Below are 27,129 nucleotides of genomic sequence, written 5' to 3'. Positions count from 1 at the left end.
TCCCTTGGCAGCTCTTACCATGGCCAAGTTCTGGCTTCTGGCCCGGCCAGGGGGCGGGACCTTGGAGGAAGAGGAGGAGCAGGGGGCGGGGCCTCAGGGGAAGAGGTGGGGCAGAGGGTGTGGTCACAGAGAGGGTGTGGCTCCTGCATGTGTCCCGCTTTTGCCTTTTGAAAAGATGGTCACCCTAGCAACCACAGAAGGGTGCGACAACAGAGCCCACGGACATGGCACAACTGGAGCATGGGACCTTGCTGCCTCCAGACAGCAGAATTCCAGAATTGCCAACTATCACGATTTTATTGCAACTCCAGCACTTTCAGGTGGGTTTTTACCTGCCTCACGAAAACATGATGAAAGGCGCCAACTGGTGAATTTTCCCTTATTCAAGATGGCCGCCATCTCCCATTACTGTCAATGCAGTTGAAGATGTGGCCACTGCCCTGCAGCTATCTGCAAGGGGCATGACGCGTCCCTTAATAAAGATGGCTGACACCTCCCACTGTATTTGTTTAGATTGAAGTCAGGCCCATAGGCAACCACCCTTGCTGCAATTTAAGCCCATTCCTTCTTGTCCTATCCTCAGAGGTTAACAAAAACAATTTTTCTCCCTCCTCCTTGTAACAACCTTTTATGTACTTGAAAACTGTTATCATGTCCCCCCTCAGTCTTCTCTTCTCCAGACTAAACAAACCCAATTTTATCAATCTTCCCTCCTAGGTCATGTTGTCTAGACCTTTAATCATTGTTGTTACTCTTCTCTGGACTTTCTCCAATTTGGCCACATCTTTCCTGAAATGTGGCACCCAGAACTGGACACAATTCTCCAGTTGAGGCCTAATCAGCACCGAGTAGAGCGAAAGAATTACTTCTTGTGTCTTCCTTACAACACTCCTGCTAATACATCCCAGAGTGATGTCTGCTTTTTTTACAGCAGTGTTACACTGCTGACTCATATTTAGCTTGTGATCCACTATGACTCCCACATTCCTTTCCGCAGTACTGTACTCCTTCCTAGGCAATCATTTCCCATTTTGTATGTGTGCAACTGATCGTTCATAAGAACATAAGAATGGCCATACTGGGTCAGACCAAAGGTCCATCTAGTCCAGTATCCTGTCTTCCGACAGTGGGAGGGAATGAGCAGAGCACCCATTCCCAGCTTCTGGCAAACAGAGGCTAGGGACACCATCCCTGCCCATCCTGGCTAATAGCCATTGAAGGACCTATCCTCCATGAATTTATTTAGTTCTTTTTTGAACCCTGCTTTAGTCTTGGCCTTCACAACATCCTCTGGCAAAGAGTTCCACAGATTGACTGTGCGTTGTGTGAAGAAATACTTCTTTTTGTTCGTTTTAAACCTCCTGCCTATTAATTTCATTTGGTGACCCCTAGTTCTTGTGTCATGAGAGGAAGTAAATAATACTTCCTTATTTACTTTCTCTGCACCAGTCATGATTTTATAGACCTCTATCATATCCCCCCTTAGTTGTCTCTTTTCCAAGCTGAAAAGTCCCAATCTTATTAATCTCTCCTCATATGGAAGCTGTTCCATACTCCTAATCATTTTTGTTGCCCTTTTCTGAACATTTTCCAATTCCAATATAGCTGTTTTGAGATGGGACGACCACATCTGCACGTAGTATTCGAGATGTGGGCATACCATGGATTTATATAGAGGCAATATGATATTTTGTGTCTTATTATCTCTCCCTTTCTTAATGATTCCCAACATTCTGTTCGCTTTTTTGACTGCCACTGCACATTGAGTGGATGTTTTCAGAGAACTATCCACAATGGCTCCAAAATCTCTTTCTTGAGTGGTAAACATGACACACTTCAATGGATTAAAAGCTGGCTAACTGGTAGGTCTCAAAATGTAACTGTAAATGGGGAATCATCATCAAACAGGTGTGTTTCCTGTGGTGTCCTGCAGGGACTGGATCTTGGCCCTACGCTGTATAACATTTTTATCAGTGACCCGGAGAAAACATAAAATCACTGATAAAGTTTGCAAGTGATACAAAAATTGAGGGAATGGTTTATAATGAAGAGTCCTTGGTAGTCCATCGAATCCGATGATGACAAATCTGTGCAGATCATCAGTTGTTGGTCTTATGGTGTGCCCTCTGATGACTTACAAGCCAATTCTAGAGGTGCACATTTTGCTGCAGATGGTGCATGGGAAGTTCGCGGTCAGTGGATTGTGCGCTGCTGATGCTCTGTGACGTCGTTCGCGTCTTGTAGACGCCGGCAGCGGTCTTCCTCAAAGGCGATGCAGGTATTTCTGACTGTTGCACGCCACTGTGTTCTGTCGCTGGCGGTGTCCTCAAAGTCCCTAGGTTTGATACTGCTATAGTGCAGATTAGCTTTGATGGTGTCCTTGAAAAAGATTTGGGGTCGTAGTGGATAATCAGCTGAAGATGAGCACCCAGTGTGACGCTGTGGCCAAAAGAGCTAATGTGATCCTGGGAGGCATAAACAGGGGAATCTCGTGTAGGAGCAGAGAGGTTATTGTACCTCTGTATTTGGCACTGGTGCGACCTGTGCTTGAATACTGTGTCCAGCTCTGGTGTCCACAATGTAGATTTTGATGGCCACAATTAAGGATATTAATGAATTGGAGAAGGATCAAAAAAGAGCCATGAGACAGAATAAGGAATTAGAAAATATGCCTTATAGTGCTAGACTCAAAAAGCTCAATCTATTTAGCTTAACAAAGAGAACGCTAAGGGGGGACTTGATTACAATGTATAAGAATATACCTGGGGAGCAAATATTTAATAATGGGCTGTTCAGTCTATCAGAGAAAGGTATAATATGATCCAATGACTGGGAGTTGAAGCTAGACAAATTCAGCCTGGAAATCAGGTGTACATTTTAAACAGTGAGAGTAATTAACCATTGAAACAATTTACCAAGGGTCATTGTGGATTCTCCATCACTGACCATTTTTAAATCAAGACTGGATGTTTTTCTAAAAGCTTTGGGGGAAGTTCTCTACCCTATGTTACAGAGGGGGTCAGATTTGATGATCACAATGGTGCCTTCTGGCCTTGGAATCTATGAAAGGTGGGACAGTGGCTCTCTCCAGCTGCTCTGGGCACTTTGGTGTTTTATTGCTTTTCCAGTTCTAAGAAAAGAAACAGTTTTGAAAACACCTTTGTAAAGTTTAACTGAACAAAGTTTCCGCCAGAGAGACGAGGCTGGGAAATTCCAGCAATCTTTGGCCACCAGGTGTCCTTGTGCTAGAGAAAACCAATGTGCAAATCACCTCCAGCGCCAGTCAGATACCAGCTGGTCATGCTCCATGTTGTGTGATCATGGATACAGCCATTCCCCAGGCAGGCTTCCTCCTAGCGTATTGGATAGGGACCCAGTCCTGACGCTGGTCTATTGCTGTATTTCATCATTATAGCCAAGCAGGATGGAAAATCTCTCTCCCAGCTGCAGGTTCCCTAGTGAACAGACTTGCTCCCTGGGTGTTACATTGACCCTGCTCTCTCCAGGATCAAGCCATGGATGAGTTTCTATTCAGCATGTCCTTGCACAGGGTCATGCCTGACTGGGAACAGCACTGAGCTAGGCGAGCAGGACAGGCAGAGGGCACTTCCCGCGGGTCAGTCCCCGGGGACAAGGGTTGTACATAAAGCCATTTTAAGCAAATGAAAGAATCTCAAAGACAAACCAGGTAGCAAATCCAACCTTTATTGGTAGCAGGGCGGACTAGCCCAGTTGTCACAAGTCCCACTGGGCCAGATCCTCCATGCACAACAGCCAAGTCGGCAACCCCCTGGGATGGATACCTGAGAGGCACAGACCCATCACAGGGATTAACAGAGATCAGGGCTGCTGCCCGGGCCCCTCAGCAAATCATCTGCTCACGACGCCTCACTAAGCAGCAGCAGCTGTGCAGACCCAGAGCATTTGCCTCCATCTTTGCTCTGGCTTGTCAGTCCCAATGCAGAGAGCACCAGCCAGGGACAAGGCCCCCATGGCCCCAGCCTGCGTGTGCTGCGTTCCATGCCCTACATGCCAAGCAGGGGAGTGAAGTGTTAATGAGGCTGTCAGACTCCCCTAGGGTGGGCCAGGGGATGGGCTGGGGTCACTCGCAGGTCACAGATGGGGAACGTTTTCATAAAGGTCACTGTCGGATAGGGATTTCCCTTCTGGAGCCCTCGCTCCTGCGGCTGACTCCCAGGTGGGCTTGGGGTCCGGCAACACAGAGTAGCTGACATAGTATTCCTCCTGGAGAGGGCACATGGACAGTGAGTGCGGGGACAGAGGCAGACAAAGGCCAGAGAGAGTAGCAGCGAGGGAGCAGCAGAACTGGGGAGGGGGAGGTGTTGCACTTACGTTGTCCCTTGGCAGAGTTCCCTTGGGTTTATCTGCAAGAGGAACAGGAAGGGATCAGGACTAGGCATTAACGTTCACCCCTTGAGCCCCCATCACCAGCAGCCCAGCTCCTCAGCGACCAGCCCCAGCTATGGGACGGGTGTGAGACACAAAACTGAGGTGCTCAGATCCCAGCCTGGGGAGTTACATCCACCAACATAAATGCTAATCAGGGTGAATCTGTTCAAGATGTCAGAGCCCTGCACTGCCAGCCCACCGCCTGCTTCTGGAACCAAGTTCTTAGCAAGTTTTGAAGGGTCTCAAAAGCCGAGGTCATGTTTCCAATCCTTCCCATCCATCCAGTGGTTCATAGTCATGCTGGAAGGGCATAACGAGTGGAGTCCCGCAGGGATCAGTTCTGGGTCCGGTTCTGTTCCATATCTTCATCAGTGATTTAGATAATGGCATAGAGAGGACACTTATAAAGTTTGCGGATGATACCAAGCTGGGAGGGGTGCTTTGGAGGATAGGATTAAAATTCAAAATGATCTAGACAAACTGGAGAAATGGACTGAAGTAAATAGCATGAAATTCAATAAGGACAAATGCAAAGTACTCCACTTAGGAAGGAACAATCAGTTGCACACATACAAAATGGGAAATGACTGCCTAGGAAGGAGGACTGCGGAAAGGGATCTGGGGGTCATAGTGAGCCACAAGCTAAATATGAGTCAACAGTGTAACACTGCTGCAAAAAAAGTGAACATCATTCTGGGCTGTATTAGCAGGACTGTTGTTAGCAAGACACGAGAAGTAATTCTTCTGCTCTACTCCACGCTGATTAGGCCTCAATTGGAGTATTGTGTCCAGTTCTGGGAGCCACATTTCAGGAAAGATGTGGACAAACTGGAGAGTCCTGAAAAGAGCAACTAAAATGATTAAAGGTCTAGAAAACATGACCTATGAGGGAAGATTGAAAAAATTGGGTTTGTGTAGTCTGGAAAAGAGAAGACAGAGAGGGAATATGATAACAGTTTTCAAGTATGTAAAAGGTTATTACAAGCAGGAGGGAGAAAAAATGTTTTTCTTAAGATCTGAGGATAGGACAAGAAGGAATGGGCTTAAATTGCAGCAAGGGTGGTTGCCCGTGAGCCTGGCTTCAGTCTAATCAAATACAGTGGGAGGTGTCAGCCATCTTTATTAAGGGCTTAAATTGCAGCACAGGAGGTTTAGGTTGGACATTAGGAAAAACTTCCTAACTGTCAGGGTGGTTAAGCACTGGAATCAATTGCCTAGGGAGGTTGTGAAATCTCCATCATTGGAGATTTTTAAGAGCAGGTTAGACAAACTCCTGTCAGGGATAGTCTAGATCAAAGGTTCTCAAACTGGGGGTTGGGACCCTCAGGGGGTCGCGAGGTTGTTACATGGGGGGGGGGTCGTGAGCTGTCAACCTCCATCCCAAATCCCGTTTTGCCTCCAGCATTTATAATGGTGTTAAATATATTAAAAAGTGTTTTTAATTTATAAGGGGAGTCGCACTCAGAGGCTTGCTATGTGAAAGGGGTCAGCAGTACAAAAGTTTGAAAGACACTGGTCTAGATAACCATAGAATAGAATCATAGAATCAGAATATTTAAAAAGGGCTCTAGAGGTGATCCCAGCAATTACAGACCGGTAAATCTAACGTCAGTACCGGGCAAATTAATTGAAACAATAGTAAAGAATAAAATTGTCAGACACATAGAAGAACATAAATTGTTGGGCAAAAGTCAACATGGTTTCTGTAAAGGGAAATCGTGACTTACTAATCTATTAGAGTTCTCTGAAGGGGTCAACAAACATGTGGACATGGGGGATCCAGTGGACATAGTGTACTTAGATTTTCAGAAAGCCTTCGACAAAGTCCCTCACCAAAGTCTCTTACTTAAATTATGCTGTCATGGGATAAAATGGAAGGTCCTTTCATGGATTGAGAACTGGTTAAAAGACAGGGAACAAAGGGTAGGAATAAATGGTAAATTCTCAGAATGGAGAGGGGTAACTAGTAGTGTTCCCCAAGGGTCAGTCCTAGGACCAATCCTATTCAACTTATTCATAAATGATCTGGAGAAAGGGGTAAACAGTGAGGTGGCAAAGTTTGCAGAGATACTAAACTGCTCAAGATGGTTAAGACCAAAGCAGACTGTGAAGAACTTTAAAAAGATCTCACAAAACTAAGTGATTGGGCAACAAAATGGCAAATGAAATTTAATGTGGATAAATGTAAAGTAATGCACATTGGAAGAAATAACCACAACTATACAAACAATATGATGGGGGCTAATTTAGCTACAACAAATCAGGAAAAAGATCTTGGAGTCATCGTGGATAGTTCTCTGAAGACGTCCACGCAGTGTGCAGCGGCGGTCAAAAAAAACGATGTTAGGAATCATTAAAAAGGGGATAGAAAATAAGACGGAGAGTATCTTATTGCCCTTATATAAATCCATGGTATGCCCACATCTTGAATACTGCGTACAGATGTGGTCTCCTCATCTCAAAAAAGATATACTGGCATAAGAAAAGGTTCAGAGAAGGGCAACTAAAATGATTAGGGGTTTGGAACAGGTCCCATAAGAGGAGAGATTAAAGAGGCTAGGACTTTTCAGCTTGGAATAGAGGAGACTAAGAGGGGATATGATAGAGGTATATAAAATCATGAGGGATGTAGAGAAAATAAATAAGGAAAAGTTATTTACTTGTTCCCATAATACAAGAACTAGAGGCCACCAAATGAAATTAATGGGCAGTAGATTTAAAACAAATAAAAGGAAGTTCTTCACACAGCACATAGCCAACTTGTGGAACTCCTTGCCTGAGGAGGTTGTGAAAGCTAGGACTATAACAGCATTTAAAAGAAAACTGGGATAAATTCATGGAGGTTAAGTCCGTTAATGGATATTAGCCAGGATGGGTAAGGAATGGTGTCCCTAGCCTCTGTTTGTCAGAGGGTGGAGATGGATAGCAGGAGAGAGATCATTTGATCATTGCCTGTTGGGTTCACTCCCTCTGGGGCACCTGGCATTCATTGGCCATTGTCGGTAGACAGGATACTGGGCTAGATGGACCTTTGGTCTAACCCAGTTCGGCCTTTCTTATGTTATCTGCTGTGTTCATTCTGCCCCTGTGCACACACAGACAGAAATCAGTGGCACAATCTATACAACCAGATTCCAGGATTGTTTCTGTCACTCTAAGCCTAGAGTGTCTGTTGAGTCAGAGTGAGGCCACGGAAACAGCTACAAGCAGGAGCGAGAGCTCTTTGTTCTTTAGGATTTCACCAGGGTCAAATCACTGCGACTCTCAGTCTGTTACCATCCATTTTTCAGTTCTCAGCCACTTCAAGCTTTTTACACTTAACGAACCACACCTGTACGCCTGCAGGTGCTTTCATCAGGGACAAGTTAATTGGCCTGCAGAGTTGCAGAGCAAGTGAAGGAAACGTCAGTCGCATCTGCCTGTCTCATCCCCTACATCTCTATTACATCCTTTGTTGCCTCTTGAGGCAAGACACTGTTTTGTTCCACTCACCCCCACTTCTTTTCTTGATGTTGACAACTGTATACTCCACCTCTCCACTCTCCGGCTCCAGGGGACACACTGTGAAAACAAAGCCACATCTTCCTTTGGCCTTGTGCCCCTAGAGCAAGCACCTGCGCTAGGCACCATCTGCTCTCCCTGCAGCTGCTGCAGTGTGCCTGCTGCCCACTCCCAGAGGGTGTCCCAACATGCCGACTTGCCGCGTTTCACTGGGATCCGACCAGGCTACAGCAGGGCTGAGCGCTGACCACTGCCACCTGCACCCTTTCAGTGCCAGGGTGGAGCCAGCTCCCTGACACGGCGCAAACCCTCCTCCCACCACAGCCCCTCGCCAGGGATTGGGGGCTAGGTACTCAGTGGGAGTTACGATTGGAAGGATGGCACTAGTGGGGATGTGCAAAGACTCAGTGCATGACCCAGCCCGGCCAGCATGGACACACTGAGCTGTTTGCACCCAAACGGGCTCAATACAAGGGGTCGGCTCAGTTCTCTAGCGCTGGGGTTCTCACTGCTCACTGGAAGGGGGGGCAGGGTCCCAGCTGGGAGGGATGGGGGCTCCGAGGGGTCCTGGTATGGAAATGGAGATCCTAGCCTGGGGAAGGCAGAGAACCCTGCTCTAGTGCAGACAAGGCCAACAAAGCCCTGGTATTAACCACACACTGGTATTAACCGTGGCTCCCTTGGAACAGCGGCCAGGGTCACAGAGCCATGTCTGACCCGTGCCTCCCAGCGAGGTCACAGGCTGTGTGTGCACAATGGGACAACAACTGAGACAGCAGCACAGCCACCGTGCCTGGGCAGCTCTCCACAGCCTTGGGACCCAGCCCCTGCCTCGGGGGAGGGGCACCGCCTCCGCTCTCTGGTGTCGGCCACACGCAGGCCTCCAGCAACGTCACGTCCTCTGAGCGCGGGTTATTTCCCCGTACCATTGCCATAAGATGGCTCCTCAGCATGGAGGCCCAAGCTCCCCGGTGGAGGCAGCCTCTGGCCAGGGGGTTCGTGCTGGGCTGGGAGCTGTGTGTCCCTGCGGATAGGAAGACACAGTGAGCACAGTGGAACCGGGCAGACATAGACCAGAGAGAGGAAGAGCCAACACGAGATGGAGAAGGCAGGAAAACGCTGAGGGCCAGAGCTCGTACACACCGAGGGCAGGGCCTGGGGTGACAGGGCTGAGCGTAATGAGAATTCAGCCCTGAACATTTCCAGGGGAAGGGGGGAGGGGGAGAGGGGTCCTGCTGCTTTTGGGTCATGGGCCCTTCCCATCCCCTCACTAAATGTGACTGTTGTGTGAATCTAGTGTTAGAAATGCACCTGGCCCTCTGTGGCCCCCCCCTTCCTGGCAGGCAAAACCCTGAATAAACCCCACCCACTGAGCCACGCCCCTTTCATAGAATCATAGAATATTAGGGTTGGAAGAGACCTCAGGAGGTCATCTGGTCCAATCCCCTGCTCAAAGCAGGACCAACACCAACTTTGTAGAACCACATCCTTAACAAAGGCCTATTGGCATTCTTGGCTCCTCCCCTGCTGGGATTCTGTCCTGTAGCCCCTTTTCTCTGGGACAGGGTCCTCTCCAGGGTGCCACGGGGCTCTGGGGATGGATGAATGGACATCAGCCTGCTGGCCTCTGCTCAGCCAGAGGTGCAGATTGTCTCGGAACAGGCAGAGAAGAGCTGTTTCCAAGCAATATGCTCTTGTGGAACCAGATATTTTGACTCCAAGACATAATCATAGAATCATAGAATATTAGGGTTGGAAGAGACATCAGGAGGTCATCCAGTCCAACCCCCTGCTCAAAGCAGGACCAACCCCAACTAAATCATCCCAGCCAGGGCTTTGTCAAGCTGGGCCTTAAAAACCTCTAAGGATGGAGATTCCACCACCTCCCTAGGCAATCTACCAGACCACATGTTGCTGCTGCCCACCCTGTGACGAAGGTTACTGCTGTAAGCTGAGAACAGTGGAGAGGCCAGGTAAATCGAAGAAGCCAGCTTCAGTAATGAAAAACTGGTTCTTGCATCTCATAACGAGCAGGCGGGGACCGTGCTGTCTTCCACCGCTGAACATGTGGGGGCCCAAATATTCAGGAGCAACTTGTGACTTTGGTGTCTCCCCTTTTGCCTCAAGGTGAGTCAAGTTGGGTACAAAAATATCATAGAATCAGAAATGTCAGGCTGAAAGGGACCTTGAGAGGTCAAATCTAGTCCACTACCCTGAGGCAGGACCATGGAAACTTAGGCCTTGGCTACACTGGCAATTCACAGTGCTGCACTTGCTGCACTCAGGGGTGTGAAAAAACACCCCCCCCGAGCACAGTGAGTGCAGCTCTGTAAAGCGCCAGTGTAATCAGCGGTGGAGAGGTGGAGTACTTGCAGCGCTGCGAGAGAGCTCTCGCAGCGCTGGCGGCGCGACTACACTCGCGCTTCACAGCGCTGCTGCGGCAGCGCTGTGAATCCGCGAGTGTAGCCAAGCCCTTAGACCACCTCTGGCAGGTGTTTGTCCAACCTGTTCTTAAACCTCCCAGAGTTTAACTCCCCTTACGGATAGAAAAGTTTTCCTAGTATTTAAGCTAAATCTCTCTTGCTGCAGATTAAGTCCATTACATCTTGTTCTAACTTCCGTGACCCTGGAGAACAATTGACCACTGTCCTCTTTATAACAGCCCTTAACATATACGAAGACTGATCTTTTCGGTCTTCTTTTCTCAAGCCTATACATGCCTCGTTTTTTCTAACCTTTCCTCATAGGCCAGGTTTTGTAAACCAGGGTTTATCATTTTTCTTGCTGTCCTCTGAATTCTCTCCAATTTGTCCGCATCTTTCTTAAAGCATGGCACTCAAAATTGGCCACAGGACTTCAGCTGAGGCCTCGCCAGTGCTGAGTAGAGCAGGACAGTTATCTCCCGTGTCTTGCATGCAACACTCCTGTTAATACCTCCCGGAATGACATTTGCCATTTTTGCAAGGCATCACACTGTTGACACATCCAATCTGTGATCCTCTACAACCCCCAGAGGCTTTTCAGGAGTTCTACTGCCTAGCCAGTTATTCCCCAGCCCTGGAGCACCACAGAGTCGGTGCCTATGTTGGCCAAGATGGTCAGGAGTGCAACCCCGTGCTCTGGATGTCCCTAGCCTGGATGATGGGGGTGGATCACTCAATAATTGCCCTGTTCTATTCATTCCCTCTGAAGCACCTGGCATTGGCCACTGTCGAAAGACAGGATATTGGGCTAGATGGGCCATTGGTCTGACCCAGTATGACCGTTCTTATGTTCTATTTCCTTTTTTGACAGAGTTACTGGCCTAGTGGAGGGGGTATCCACTAGGCCAGTAACTCTGTCAAAGAAGGAAATTAGGTTGGTATGGCATGACTTGTTCTTGACAAATCCACATTGGCTATGACTTATTACCCTTTTGTCTTCTAAGTGCTTACAGATTGGTTGTTTAATTATTTGTTCCAGTATCTTTCCAGGTATCGAAGTTAGATTGATAGGTTTATAATTCCCCGGGTTCTCTTTGCTCCCACTTTTAAAGGTACCATGTTTACCTTTCTCTGCTGCCCTGTCCCTTGTGTGTCCTTCTGCACCAACAGAGTGTGGCAGTAAAACGCTGCTGCTCTGATGTGATGGCACATTGCACTGGGATCAATGACCCACAAGGTGCAAGGCAAAGGAGAATCGGGCCCCAAAGCATTCAGGTGGACGTGCTATAGAGCGTCAGCTCCAGAGAGCCCACATAGAACGGAGGGGAAGCAACCAGGAGGGCCAAGAGCTGAAATCAACGGGTCACTTAATGATTAAATCACGACCCATTTAAATCAAAGCAACACCGAACTCGTCCTTTTCCCCTGCCCCACACCCCAACATGCCTCCCCCCGTCTGTGCCCGACTCACCTCCCCTGGGCATTGAAAACCATTCCTTCTGCAAAGCAAGCGAGAAAAAGGTGCATTAATCTCTCCAGATGTGTCACCTTGCCCATCAGGCCTGGGTCGCTCTCAGGAGGAGTGAATGCAAGGGAGGGGGCATGGGTGATTCATTACAGGAGACGAGACACCAAATGTGACCGAAGGGATCAGCCTTTTCCCATTCAGGAGCCTTCAGGGCTAAAGCTGTGGGATGGATTTGGCAAAAGAGCTAAATTATAGTAGAGCAAGAGTGGGGACAAAGGTCTAGAATTCATGGTGTGAATTTGGCAGGACGTTGGAATCTGCCCTGGCTCCGACCAGTTCAAGCTCCCTTTCCCCAGGAACGGTTGCATGGCCGAGACTCCCAGAGACACTCGGAAACGGCCATAAGTTTCCAAGCACCTGATGGATTGTGATAGCCACACGCTGTGGAAGGAGCCACACACCTGCTTTCTTCCAGCACTTGAAATAGAACACCAGAGCCGCAGTGACACCCATCAGGAGGAACAGGAAGGAGACAGTCACAGGCACAACCACCCGGGAGCTCGCGTGCTCTGGAGAAGACAAAGGGAACATGCCCAGATAAACACACTGCTCCTGGAGAAGAGACTTCCCGCCAGAAACCAACTGAGCCTGTTGAACTACACCTCTGCCAGTGACCACAGGGCGCAGGACCCAGTCCAATGGGTCAGGCCTCAGACTGGGAGCCAGGGCACTTGAGTTCTCCCTCTGATTCACTGTGTGGCCTTGGGCAGGTCCTGTCCCTGCTCTGTGCCTCAGTTTTCCCATCTATACAAATCATAGATTTCAAAGCCAGATGGGCCTCTGTGATCGAGCCTGACTTCCTGTACAGCACAGGCCCTTGAAATAATTCCCATTTGAACTAGATCATGGGGCCAGTGACCCTGATCTGCTCTTTGGGATCTAGCAATGAGGAGCTCTGTTCTGGTCACTATTGAAAGGATCAATAGAGAGAACGGGCCACCACCAGCATCAGAGCCCTTTGATTTCTGGGTAAGGACTATGGTGCAGGAGGCTCACCTTTTAATCTCTAACTCTGTAGCTTTGGTTCTGGGTCAGCTCCAAACCCAGCTTCCCTTCCAGTGTGGCTGGAATCTCATGGGAACAGTTGATCTTGTGAGAGTTTCACAGCCTGTGTCCAAAGCTGCACAAGGCGAGCCCATCTGGTTTTGGTGTCACTGTGATGGCCACCATCTTGGCCGACACACCAGGGGTTGGTCTGGGGACCTCCAGAGCTGAGAGCAGGAGCTGCTACAGCTTGAGCCAAGCCTCTCTAGGAGGGGCTTTACCGGACCCAGCTCCTGTGTGGACCAGGCCCAGAAGGGACATGTAACACACGCTGGCCAGGGGGTTACCCATGGACATCCCATCCCGATGGGGTCTGGAATCTGAATTCTGAACCTGAATGTGAACTGGACCTGAGTCTAGATCCCAGCCTGGCCTCTCCCTCCCAAGCCCTGCAGGTACCTATCACGGTGATGGCCAGGATCTCACTGCGGGCCTGGAAGACCCTCTGGGGGCTGAGCTGGTTGCTGGCAATGCACTGGTAATTCCCTCCATGGCCCAGCTGCACAGACCCGAAATACAGCGTGTTCCCCACAGCCGTGGGCGGGCCGAGCCCTGAGATTGCAGCCAGCTCCTGGGCGTTGTGAAGCCACTTGAACAGGGGGGCGGTGCCGGACTCCACCAAGCAGCTGAGATTCAGGCTTTCTCCAGCCATGACCTCTGGCCCCATGCGATCTGCAGCAATGGTGGCCCCGGACACAGGCACTGCAAGCACAAGGGAGACAGCCTGAGAGCAGGGTTGGGGGTGGAGAGATGCTCCATCACAGACACACCGGAAAGGGGTAACCAAGGCTGGGCCACGCAATAGAGAACAGGCTCCAGAGGTAGCGATGTCTGGACCTTGTTCACACAAGGGGGCTCCCTTACCATGATGGGAGGGCAGAGTCCCACAGCCCAGTCAGCAGCGTGGGGTCCATCCTGCCCACCCCACAGAAGCACCAGGGACAGAGAACGGAGGAGCCCCTACATGTGGGAGTCAGGATGCTGCCATGTCCCGCTCCTCAGTCACCACTGCAGCTCGTCCCACCATCATCCCGGTCTACACACAGAGATCCTGCCCCACCCCACCCCACCCCGAGGGAGCGCGTGGAGCCGGCATACCGAGCACAGAGAGGTGGAAGGGGTCGCTGTGCTGGGGGCCGCTGGCCATGCCATTATCAGCCTCGCAGGAGTAGGTCCCAGAATCCCGCTCAGATGTCACATTCAGGGCGAGGGATCCTGGCCCTCGGGAACTGACCGTCCTGTTCCCCAGAGCAGCCCCCTCGTGATGAAACCGATAGAGGATGGGGGCTGAGCCGCGGGGCGACTCGCACCGGATCTCCACCACATCCCCGATGGTGGCCCAGGCACTGGCCGTGCTGACGGTCAGGCGCGGCGGGGACACTGGAACTGACAGAAAATCAGGGCAGGTCAGGGCTCAGCCTGTACCCCAGGGAGCTGAGAGGAGGGGCAGGGAATTCACTAGGATTAGGAGCTCTCTGGGCGAGAGTGTTTCCTGGCTCTGTCAGTGTAATGCCCAGCACCATGGGCCGGGTCCCTGGCTGGGCTCCTTGGCGCTGCCCTATACAGATATCAGGTCATTCAAAGGGAAGGACCATTGTGTTCTGGACCTGGCGCGTCAGCCCATTTACCCCTCGTGTCATTGAGGCAGCAGGCTGCTCTAGGGTTGCCAACTTTCTAATTGCACAAAACCGAACACTCTAGCCCTGCCCCTTCTCCGAGGCCACATCCCCTGCCCCTCACTCACTACATTCCTCCTCCCTCAGTGGCTCGCTCTCCCCCACCCTTTCACTGGGCTGGGGTAGGGTGTTAGGGTGCGGGAGGGGGTGAGGGCTCCATCTGGGGGTGCAGGCTCTGGGATGGGGCTGGGGATGAGGGGTTTGGGGTGCAAGAGGGGGCTCCAGACTGGGGGGTGGGGCAGAGGGGTTCAGGGTGTGGGAGCGGGCTCTGGGTTGGGGCAGGGGGTTGGGGTGCAGGAGATTGTGAGGGCTCCATATGGGGATGCGGGATCTGGGGTGGAGCTGGGGGTGAGACTACGTGGCTCTGGGAAGAAGGATAAAGGAGTTTGAGGCACAAGTGGTGTTCTTGTCCATCCTCCCTGTGGAAGGAAAAGGCATGGGTAGAGACCGTTGAATCGTGGAAGTCAACGAATGACTACGCAGGTGGTGTCGGAGAGAAGGCTTTGGATTCTTCGACCATGGGATGGTGTTCCAAGAAGAAGGATTGCTAGGCAGAGATGGGCTTCACCTAACAAAGAGAGGGAAGAGCATCTTCGCAAGCAGGCTGGCTAACTTAGTGAGGAGGGTTTTAAACTAGGTTCACTGGGGGAAGGAGACCAAAGCCCTGAGGTAAGTGGGGAAGTGGGATACTGGGAGGAAGCACGAGCAGGAAAGTGCAAGACGGGAGGACTCCTGCCTCATACTGAGAAAGCAGGACAATCAGCAAGTTAGCTTAAGTGCCTATACACAAATGCAAGAAGCCTGGGAAACAAGCAGGGAGAACTGGAAGTCCTGGCACAGTCAAGGAATTATGATATGATTGGAATAACAGAGACTTGGTGGGATAACTCACATGACTGGAGTACTGTCATGGATGGATATAAATTGTTCAGAAAGGACAGGCAGGGCAGAAAAGGTGGGGGAGTTGCATTGTATGTAAAAGAGGAGTATGACTGCTCAGAGCTCCGGTATGAAACTGCAGAAAAACTGTCTCTGGATTAAGTTTAGAAGTGTGAGCAACAAGGGTGATGTCATGGTGGGAATCTCCTATAGACCACTAGACCAAGGGGATGAGGTGGACGAGGCTTTCTTCAGGCAACTAGCAGAAGTTACTAGATCGCAGGCCCTGGTTCTCATGGGGTACTTCAATCACCCCGATAGCTGCTGGGAGAGCAATAGAGCGGTGCACAGACAATCCAGGAAGCTTTTGGAAAGTGTAGGGGACAATTTCCTGGGGCAAATGCTGGAGGAATCAACTAGGGGCCAAGCTCTTCTTGATCTGCTGCTCACAAACTGGGAAGAATTAGTAGGGGAAGCAAAAGTGGATGGGAACTTGGGAGGCAGTGACCATGAGATGGTCGAGTTCAGGATCCTGACACAAGGAAGAAAGGAGAGCAGCAGAATACGGACCCTGGACTTCAGAAAAGCAGACTTTGACTCCCTCAGGGAACTGATGGGCAGGATCCCCTGGGAGAATAATATGAGGGGGAAAGAAGTCCAGGAGAGCTGGCTGTATTTTAAAGAATCCTCATTGAGGTTGCAGGAACAAACCACCCCGATGTGCAGAAAGAATAGTGAATATGGCAGGTGACCAGCTTGGATTAACAGTGAAATCCTTGCTGATCTTCAAGACAAAAAAGAAGCTTAGAAGAAGTGGAAGATTGGACAAAGGGATGTTAAGAGCAACAAGAAGGGTTTCTACAGATATGTTAGCAACAAGAAGATGGTCGAGGAAAGTGTGAGCACCTTACTGAATGAGGGAGGCAACTTAGTGACAGAGGAGGTGGAGAAAGTTAATGTACTCAATGCTTTTTTTTGCCTCTGTCTTCATGAACAAGGTCAGCTCCCAGACAACTGCACTGGGCAGAACAAAAATGGTTAGTGGGCTGGAGCACATGATTTATGAGGAGAGGCTGAAGGAACTGGGATTATTTAGTCTGCAGAAGAGAAGAATGAGGGTGGATTTGATAGCTGCTTTCAACTGCCTGAAAGGGGGTTCCAAAGAGGATGGATCTAGACTGTTCTCAGTGATACCAGATGACGGAACAAGGAGTAATGGTCTCAAGTTGCAGTGGGGGAGGTTTAGGTTGGATATTAGGAAAACTTTTTCACTAGGAGGGTGGTTAAGCACTGGAATGGGTTACCTAGGGAGGTGGTGGAATCTCCTTCCTTAGAGGTTTTTAAGGTCAGGCTTGACAAAGCCCTGGCTGGGATGATTTAGTTGGGGATTGGTCCTGGTTTGAGCAGGGGGTTGGACTAGATGACCTCCTGAGGTCCCTTCCAACCCTGATAATCTATGATTCTATGAGGGGTTTGGGGTGCAGGAGGGGGCTCCAGACTGGGGGGTGGGGCAGAGGGGTTCAGGGTGTGGGAGCGGGCTTTGGGTTGGGGCAAGGGTTTGGGGCGCAGGAGATTGTGAGGGCTCCATATGGGGGTGCGGGCTCTGGGATGGGGCTGGGGACAGGGCCGGCTCTAGGCACCAGCAAAGCAAGCAGTTGCTTGCGGTGGCAGATTTGCAAAGGGGGACAAGAATCCAGCATGGGAGCTAAGAACCAACAGGGGACCCTGGGAGCTGTAGTTCCTTGGTTAGCTCCCTGCCTATAGAGCCAGCCCTGGAGCAGGGAAAGAACTACATTTCTCAGCATTCCCTTGGCCACTAGCAACAGAAAGGGGTGTGGGAAAGGAGTATGGAACTGAAATCTGCAGCTTGCTGTGAATGGTAGGAACAGAGCCAGCTCTAGGTTTTTTGCCGCTCCCCCCTTGCCCTGGGCTCCCCTCGCCCACACCCTTGCGACCCCAGCTCTGGCCCCCACCCGCACCCCCTGCTGCCCCAGCCCTGGGCTCTCCCCCAAAGAAGGAATTGGGGAGACTAAAGGTAGGGTTACCATATTTCGAGCCTCCAAAAGGAGGACACTCCACCGGACCCCGGCCCCACCCCCAGCCCCGCCCACGCCCCAACTCCGCCCCTTCCTCAAAGTCCCTGCCCCAACTCCGCCCCCTCCCCTGCTTCCCGCGAACATTTGATTCGCGGGAAGCCTGAAGCAGGTAAGGGGGGGTGTGGGGGGAGGAGGAGCGGCCCAGGCTGCCCCCCCCCGGCGTTTCCAGCCTGGGCTGGCCCCCGGCCGAGCACCCCCTGGCCCCGCCGGCCCCCGGACCCCCGGCCGAGCATCCCCCGGCCCGCTCAGCGCCCCCCAGCCCCGCCGGCCCCCCGGCCTGCTCAGCGCCCCCCAGCCCCGCCGGTCCCCCGGCCCGCTCAGCACCCCCCGGCCCGGACCCCGGCTGAGCACCCCCTGGCCCCCCCGGCCCGCTCAGCACCCCCCAGCCCCGCCTCCGGACCCCACTTCTCCTACCTGGGCTCCAGCTGAGCTGCTCCTCCCCTCTCAGAATGTAAGAGCCGAGCTGCTGGCTTCGGGCAGCCCTCCCCTGCCTCAGGACCCAGAGCTGGCTGGGCACGTCCCTTCCCCGGCTCCAGCTGAGCTGCTCGGCTCCTCCCCCTCAGACTTACAGAGCCGAGCTGCCCGAGCCAGCGTTACCGGCTTCGGGCAGCCCCCCCCCCTGCCTCCGGACCTTGCACCGCGGGAGCAGCTCAGCTGGAGCCGGGTAGGAGAAGTGCCTGGCTGGGGGCTCGGGGTCCGGAGGCGGGGGGAGGCTGCCCGAAGCCAGTAGCGCTGGCTCGGGCAGCTTGGCTCTGTAAATCTGAGAGAGGAGGAGTGGAGCAGAGCCGCAGCGGGAGAGGAAGTGCCGGCCATTTTCCCGCACATGTGTGGCTTTTCGGCAATTCCCCCCGGACGGGGGTTTGATTGCTGAAAAGCCGGACATGTCCGGGAAAAACCGGACGTATGGTAACCCTACAAAGGGACAGTGCACCTCTCTATCTGAAGCCTAGCAAGGGAGGTACGTGGATCCCACTAGAATTTAAAATAAAAGTAAGGGAGGCGAGGCTCTGCTAGAGGACCTGGGCAGCTTTAGATACAGTACCGGGCATGTAGGAGGATTTGCACTTCTGAGTCATGGAAGCAGAAATTGACTTTTCCTTTCCAGATATAGCTAATATTCAGAAAGGGAATCTAGCACCTGCCTTCCAGATTTGAACACCCTCAAAATTCAGGAGAGCTCAAGCTCAATTTGGGCAGCTGTTACTTCATTTCTCCCAAATCAAATATACTGATCCACTGTAACTTGCTGTAGAAAAAGTAGGATAAATTGAGCAAGAAATGCTTCCCAGTGGTTATTAAGACTGGAATTGCTATTGTCAACAGCCATTGCTTTTTTTTTTTTTTTAAAGTTTTAGTTTTATTTGTTTAAAAGAAAGACCGTGATAGTGCATTTCCCATAGAAACAAAGAGTGGAACAAAAGAATAATAAAGGCACCTCAACTTTTCCTCATTTATGTAGAACAGTCTTATAATGTGCATCCAGACATCCTCCAATCACACAAGCTGAAAATTGTTCCACTGTACTGCAGTTCTGTAACCATATGGGAACCAATCCTGTCTGTGTTCTGTGCACATCCAAAATTCCTGCTGAATGACCCACCCTGGGAGCGAGTTACCAGTGACCCAGGGCTGGGGCAGCAGGAGGGTGCAGTTGGGAGGGGGAGAGCCCAGGGCTGGAGTGGGGGGCAGCCAAAAACCTAGAGCCGGCCCTGGCTGGGGATGAGGGGTTCAGGGTGCAGGAGGGGGCTGCAGGTTGAGGTAGGGGGTTGGGGTGCAGGGGGAGGTGAGGGCTTCATCTGGGGGTGAGGGCTCGGGGGGGGGGCGGGGGGTGGGGGGTTGGGGGTGCAGGAGGAGGCTCCAGGCTGGGGGTTGGGGCAGAGGAGTTCAGGGTGCAGGAGTGGGCTGCAGGTTGAGGCAGGAGGTTGGGGTGCAGGGGGATGTGAGGGCTCCATCTGGGGGTGCAGATTCTGGGATGGGGCCAGGGATGAGAGGTTTGGAGTGCAGGAGGGAGCTCCAGGTTTGGGGGGGCTCAGGACTGGGGTTGGGGCATGGGCTTCCCTCCGGCGGCTCCCAGTCAGCAGCGCAGCGGGGGGGCGGCGTAAGACAGGGTTCCTGCCTGTCCTGATTCCGTGCTGTATCCCGGAAGCAGCCAGCACGTCCAGCTCCCAGGTGGAGGCGTGACAAGTGGCTCTGTGTGGTGCTCTCGCCCACAGGCACCGCCCCCACAGCTCCCATTGGCCGCAGTTCCTGGCCAATGGGAGTGCAGAGCTGGTGCTCGGGGCGCGGACAGCGTGCGGAGCCTAGTGCCCTTCCCGTCTAGGAGCCAGACCTGCTGGCGGGGGCAAAATGCGGAGCCTGGACAGTTAGGGAACCTGCCTTCGTGTCGCAGCACCTCCGACTGGACTTTTAACTGCCCAGTCGGAGGTGCTGACCAGAGCCACCAGGGTCCCTTTTCAACCAGGCGTTCTGGTCTAAAACCGGACGCCTGGCAACCCTAGCCTGCTCTGAGGCCCAGCTAGGCCCAGCCACCTCCCCGCCAGCTGTGATCCCCCTGGGCACAAGCGTACCCCACACCCACCAGCTTGGTGTCTGGGCCACGCCTAGTGGTGGCTGAGACTGCTACAGCCGTGGCTGCCAAGCTGGGGCTTTCGCCTCAGGCAGCAGAGGCTCGTACATTTAGAGCCCAATTCCTGGTTCTCCCGGTTGCCAGCAGCCTGCCCGAGGGCGCAGTGTAACATGCCCCATCTCTGCAGGGTGGGGAGGTTGGAAGTCGGCAGAGGTACCCCCCGGGGTGCGTGTGACGGGCCTCTCTGCCCTGTGGGGGAGTTTGACAAATGCATTTCAACCAACTCCATTCACAGCCCCGTGCGGAGGCCATGTCCCTCCCTGGGGCTTCCAGCTGCTACAGCCATAGGCCTCGTCCCTCTCAGCAGGCCCAAGCCAGCAACAGTATCCCCCCAACATCCCACTGCTGACCTTATGGCTAGGGAGAGTCTCTCTTGCCCACCCAGGCGGGGTAAAGCCCCTGTCACCACATCACTCAGCTGGGACCTGACTCACCCTTCACAGCAACTTTCACCCTTGGGCTCGGTGCTGGAGCGTTGCCATTGGAGGCCATGCAGTAATACTCCCCTGTATCGGTCTCCGTGGCCGCGGGGATCTCATAGACCATCCTCTGAGAGCTCCGAGTCTCTGTTCTCAGAGACTGATTGGAGTCTTCCCGGTACCAGGAGAAGGTGATTGGCCCCGTGCCCATACTCACAGAGCAGTTCAGCACCAGCCGCTCCCCTTCCGTCACCTGCCCCCTGAGGGGCTGGACCTCCAGGGAGACTCGGGACACCGGGATTCCTGTGGGAGAGGGGGACAAAGGAGGGCAGGACGTGCTGCGGTGACCCAAGGGATGGGCTCGGTGCCATCTGGTCAGATCAGCACTTCTGCCCCCAGGTAAGGGTAGGGGTCCTGTGTGTACAGCATTGATTTGGGGAGGGGACAGAATGAGGGCCCAGGCCCACAACACTATGAATCATGGGCCCACATGAAGTGTGTGGTAAATCTGCTCAGGTTTGCAACGGCTGGTGTATGTCCACTTTTCATTGATGAAGTGGTGAACCAATTAATAAATTCGCACTGCTTGTCTTGAGCAGTGCAAGATGGTATATTTCTGAGGTACAAGGCCGGGAGCTGGGGGGATTTGACTGCTGCCTTTCTCTGTGTGATTCATAGAATATCAGGGTTGGAAGGGACCTCAGGAGGTCACTAGTCCAACCCCCTGCTCAAAGCAGGACCAATTCCCAACTAAATCATCCCAGCCAGGGCTTTGTCAAGCCGGGCCTTAAAAACCTCTAAGGATGGAGATTCCACCACCTCCCTAGGTAACCCATTCCAGTGCTTCACCACCCTCCTAGTGAAATAGTGTTTCCTAATATCCAACCTAGACCTCCCCCACTGCAACTTGAGACCATTACTCCTTGTTCTGTCATCTGCCACCACTGAGAACAGCCGAGCTCCATCCTCTTTGGAACCCCCTTTCAGGTAGTTGAAAGCAGCTATCCAATCCCCCCTCACTCTTCTCTTCTGCAGACTAAATAACCCCAGTGGCTCTGGGAGCATTCATGCAATCTAGCTGGGTGGGAGGCTTCACATGCTGTTGGGCTGAGTGATCACAGCATCTGGAGGGGTTTGCTGCTTGTCACTAGCAAAGCATTGTGAGAGACAGCCCAGGCTGGAGAGTTAGGGGGCTCAGTGGTCCCACAGTCCCAGGCTGCACTCCAGGGATCCCGTCACAGTCAGAACCTGCAGCTGGGGGATCATCTGCCTTCATCGCAGGACCCAGCCTGGTCGCTGATAGTCAAATCGGCTTCAGCCCTGACACATGAGGGTTAATCTGCCTGCCAAAAACATGCCCAGATCCACTTTGCACCATCAGTCAGTCTAGGCTCTGCTGTGATCCTGCTCTCACTGTAGCAAGGGGAGTTTTTCCATTGACTCCAATGGGAGCAAAACCAGGCCCTTTATTTGGGTCAGTCCCACCTATCCCCATAACTGGGTCAAAGTAGCAAATCAGAACAATCCAAGACAATGTCAACTGGCTCCTCTCCCTGAGGCCTCCAAGCCGTTGCTTTGGCATCAAGTTCTCTGCCAAGATTTCATTGTGTCCAGGGCCAGATTCTCACACAAGCTCAGCCCCCAGCACCCCCCACCTTGGTTGGGTTCCCCCACGAGCTGATGTGCTGTGCTCTTTTGGCCCTATGCGAGCAGAGCTGATTCAACTCCAGCTGCCGTTCCGAAACTCTATTTTGCACCATGGAATTTATCAGGCTCAGAAACCAGAGGAAGCTCTGCATAGATTCCATGTGGTTTTCTTTCCATCCCAGGTAGGTGGGAACCTTCAGAACCTGCCCCCAGCATCCCTGCCCCAGACACTCACGTTTAACAGCAATCTTTAACTTGGGACTCTGTTTCCATACACTTGAAAACTGCACCTCACAATGGTAAGATCCTGAGTCTTGTAGCCCTGCCACTGGGATGTGGTAGTCAGGGGAACTCCAGGCTTCTCCCAAGGCCCTGCTGTCTTTGTAGAAGAATCTCTGGAGCAATGTGTCCGATTTCTGGGGGTTGAGCTGTGTGACACAACTCAGAGTCACCGGGCTTCCTTCTATGGGGTCACCTGAGTGTGCTGCCCTCAGCACCGGAGACGAAAACAACTCTAGAAAGAGATCAGAGATCAGACTTGGTCACCAGCAGTGTTCAGCGCCAGAGCCCAGGGTGGGCTTTGGAAACTAGTGCATTTCAGACTGCCAGACAGACAGGGATCTATTCCCTGCCCCATTCCCAATCTCTGCTCCCCATCCCTAAAATCTCCCATCACAATGAATCTGTTTCCCTGTGAGAGAACATTTCACTCTCATTTGGAGTCCTGATCCCCTGTAACAGCCTGTCATTGACTTCCTGTTGGTGTTTAAAACCTCTGACCACATCAGAACAGGCCTCCTTCGAGGGACCTTCTGCTGCTTTATCTCCCATCATAGAATCATGTAGAATCATAGAATATCAGGGTTGGAAGGGACCTCAGGAGGTCATCTAGTCCAACCCCCTGCTCAAAGCAGGAGCAATCCTCAGACAGATTTTTGCCCCAGATCCCTAAATGGCCCCCTCAAGGATTGAACTCACAACCCTGGGTTTAGCAGGCCAATGCTCAAACCACTGAGGGAGGCAGGTAGCAGGTGCCAGATGATCATTTGTGTGGCCATTATTAGGTATTATTATCATTGTCTTTCATTGTATTATCCAACCCCACTTGCTTTGCTCCATGTAGACATACAGATATTAAAATATTTCTCAAACATACGTTGTTAGCAGCTACGGCTCTTGCTCCTTCTTTGCAGAGGTGGATTAGGGGTTTGTGGGGCCCTGGACCAGAACAAATGGGGCCCCTCCCGACCCCTTCCACCTGAAGTCCCCCTTCTCACACCTCTGGCACTCCTGCTGGGGAGCGGGGTTGGGGTGCTGGGGCTTCCCCTGCTACCCGGCAGGAGCACTGGGCGAGTGGGGGGAGCGGGTCAGGCCATGGGGGCGCCCATTTTTCCAGGGGCCTCCCAATTGGCCCAGACTCCTGGGCATGGGCCCCGTTGGCCCAGTGGCTAATCCGTCACTGATTCTCTGCCCTTCTGTCTGCAGCAAGTAAGATTGTCAACACTCACCCTTATGCATATTCCAAACCTTTAGCTTCCCCTCAGAGCTAAAGCCAATGAGAGTCAGTAGCCCCATCCCAACAGGTGGGACATCTTGTCTGGGGAGCATTAATTAGGCTAAAGTTAAAATACGCAGTTCCTAGGAAAGGAAGCTCTGATCTTTGATAAGGAATCTTCCAACCAAATCAAAGACTCCCATCATTCACTTGTGGCTAAGATTCCCATCTCTTTCAGTCTAGCTAAGGAAACCCCCTGCCAGGCGACTGACAGGAATAACTTCCTTTTCCCATGCAGAGTGCCCTATGTCTCCTATGCGTGAACCAAGGGCCAGGGAGGAGGATGGAAGCTGTAGGAGTTAAACCAACTAGAGCCAACTGTCTGGAAGACCCAGAAAACTGAAGGTAAAATAGGGCAAACCCCGTTTCCCCAAGAAATCCAAACTACCCTGCCTTCACCTCCAGCCCCATTGCACATTTGTTTGCCTGATTTATCTCTGTGTGAATAATCCATCTTGTTCCTCTGATGCAATGTCTCATGTCCTATGATAAGCCCTGGAAGACGTGAAGTGAAAGGTATTAGATACAATCAAAGGATGTCTGGCCCGTGTCCATGGATTTAGAGGACTATAAGAGGTTGTTTGTTTCCTTTCTAATTGGTTGCTGCGCTCTAGAAGTGACAGCTATTGTATAGCACAAGCAAGAGACAGGAATGTTAAGAGATATAAGCATGTAAAAGGGGGGAGCCCAGTTCATAGTCCAGGCTAATACTGAAATACAATCCATGGAATGAATTAAACCTTCTGACTAATAGGAGCATCGAAGAGACAAGGTGGGGGAGGTAATATCTTTTATTGGCTCAACTTCTGTTGGTGAGAGAGACAAGCTTTCGTGCTTACACAGAGCTCTTCTTTGGGTCCGGGGAAGGTCCTCAGGCCTAGTCTACACTAGGAAATTAGGTGGGTATAACTGACACTCGGGAGTGTGAAAAATCCATCCCGCTGAGCAACGCAGTTAAACCAACTTAATCTCCGGTGTAGAATAGGCTAGGCCAACAGGAGAATTCTAGCTACCGTCTCTCGGGGAGATGGATTACTTATGCCGATGGAAGAACCCTGTCTGTTGGTGTAGGTAGCGACTTCACTGAGGCACTACAGCCTTGCAGGGGCAACGATGCCGTTGTGTCACTGTCGCAGTTTATGTGTAGACAACCCCTCAGAGTGTCACAGCAAACTACTAGGTGAGTTGGTGGGTCCTGGTCTGTAGGGAGCTGGCTTCTGATGATGAGCTTGAAGAGGCTGGGAAGTTATTTCAAGGCTGGAAGAGGAGGTTTGGGAAAAATTTCTTTCTAGAATCTTTCAGCTGCCCACAGGCCAGGACCCACCAGCCCAAAGCGGCACCAGACTCAGCCAGAAAAACAGGTGCAAAACCTGCAGACACAGCTCCACTGCTACAACGATCCACACCCCCCACAACACATCTGTCAAGATCCATGGGTCCTGCACGTGCCCTATCCCAACATGTGGTGCACCTCATCCAGCACACTGAATGCCCCAATAACAACTATGTGGGTGAAATGAGACAATCACTACACCAGGGGTGGGGAACCCTTTTTTTATCAGGGGCCGTTGACCCACAGAAAAAATCAGTAGTGGCCCACACACAGACCTGCAGGGGAGCGCGGAGGCTTGGGGCTTCCCCTAGGCTCCGGGATGGAGCTACAAATGAGGGGTTCAGGGTGTGGGAGGGGGCTCTGGGTTGGGGCAGGGGGTTGGGTGTGGGAGGAGGTTCGGGGTGGTGGCTCGGGAGGGAGTTTGGGTACAGGAGGGGGCTCAGGGCTGGGGAAGGGGGTTGGGTGTGGGAGTAGGTTTGGGGTGGTGGCTCTGGGAAGGAGTTTGGGTGCAGGAGGGGGCTCAGGGCTGGGGCAGGGAGTTCGGGGTGCGGGCTCTGGCCGTGCGGTGCTTACCTCAAGTGGCTCCCGGTCGGCGGTGCAGTGGGGCTAAGGCAGGCTCCCTGCCTGCCCTGTCTCTGCACTGTGGCTGGAAGCAGCTGGCATGTCCAGCCCCTAGGCAGAGGCATGGCCAAGCAGCTCTGCGCTCTGCCTGCAGGTGCCGCCCCTGCCCCCCGCCTGTAGTTCCCGGCCAATGGGAGCTGTAGAACCGGTCCTGGGGGTGGGGGCAGCACGCGGAGCTTCCCTGATCATCCCTTCGCCTAGGAGCCACAGGGACATGCTGGCTGCTTCCAGGAGCTGTGTGTGTGTGTGGGGAGCACTGAGGCTCAGGGCTTCTGGCCCACGTTGTGGAGACTTGCTGCAGGCCAGATGAAATTAAGCAGTGGGCCGGATCCAGCCCATACACCGTAGGTTCCCCATCCCTGCACTACGCTCTCAAATTAACTCACACAGAAACATTACAGAAGAAAAAAAAAAACCTATCACCTGTGGGCGAACACTTTTCACAAACGATCACTGCATATCTGACCTCTCGGTCCTTGTCCTCAAAGGAAACCTGCACAATATCTTCAAAAGAGCCTGGGAACTTCAATTCAGAACTTAGCTAGACACTAAAAATCATGGACCGATAGAGACACTGGATTTATGGCTTATTACAAGAATCTACAACCCCCTAAACTCGCCCCCTACAGTTTCCTCCTCCCTATGACTGGAGGGATGTTAACTGGCCACTTCCCCTTGAATGGTCCCTTGAAATGTATTAACTCCTGATGCTAAACAATCTGCTGTGACACTCTCGGTACCTTTCCCAGCCCTGTTGAAGAGCTCTGTGTGGCTTGAAAGCTTCTCTCTCTCACCATCAGAAGTTGGTCCAATAAAAGCAATTCTCTCCCCACCATTCCTTGTCTCTCTAATATCCTGGGACCAACAAGGCTACAACACTGCATAGGAGCATCCAAGAAATTTGTCATGTCCCAACACCATCTGCTGGATACTGATGGAAGCAGCTGAAAAACGGAGAGCTGACATCTGAGTGCCCGTTTACCAGGGCCGGATAGAAATAAGAGGGGATATAACCTGTGACCACATGTGGACCTCAGAGCTTTGCTAAACCCCCAGGTGGGAAAGTAGGGTTACCATATTTAGTGCATCCGAAAGGAGGACACTTTAAAGGGGCCCCAGCCCCGCCCCCAGCCCCGCCCCCTCCCCAAAGTCTCCGCCCCCTCCCCTGCTTCCCGCGAACATTTGAGTCGTGGGAAGCCTGAAGCAGGTAAGGGGGCGGGGGTGTGGGGGGAGGAGGCGCGGCCCACCCCCGGCCCCCGGCACCGCAGGTCCCCAGCCCATCCCCCGAGCCCCCGACCTGGCACCCGAGCCGCCGGCCGGGCCCCCCGAGCCCCCGGCCCGGCACCGGGCCCCCCCGAGCACCGCCGGCGG

The 27,129-nt window shown here is 52.3% G+C and overlaps 1 protein-coding gene across 1 annotated transcript; it reads right to left on the bottom strand.

The window, feature by feature from the left end:
* Positions 1-3,689: 3,689 nt before the first annotated feature.
* FCRL6 (Fc receptor like 6) lies at positions 3,690-24,215 on the bottom strand. Its single transcript, XM_034756947.1, has 11 exons — positions 24,193-24,215; positions 22,485-22,786; positions 20,618-20,905; positions 14,005-14,292; positions 13,306-13,608; positions 12,264-12,371; positions 11,806-11,833; positions 8,838-8,935; positions 7,903-7,971; positions 4,354-4,385; positions 3,690-4,245 (listed from the first exon to the last, which is right to left on the bottom strand). Exons 1-11 carry the CDS (start codon positions 24,213-24,215, stop codon positions 4,114-4,116), a joined length of 1,671 nt encoding a protein of 556 aa, XP_034612838.1. The 3' UTR covers positions 3,690-4,113.
* Positions 24,216-27,129: the final 2,914 nt, after the last annotated feature.

Source organism: Trachemys scripta, chromosome 24 (genome assembly GCF_013100865.1).
Source record: "Trachemys scripta elegans isolate TJP31775 chromosome 24, CAS_Tse_1.0, whole genome shotgun sequence".
Taxonomy (NCBI): Eukaryota; Metazoa; Chordata; order Testudines; family Emydidae; genus Trachemys; species Trachemys scripta.
This window is presented reverse-complemented; position numbering and strand designations above follow the sequence as displayed.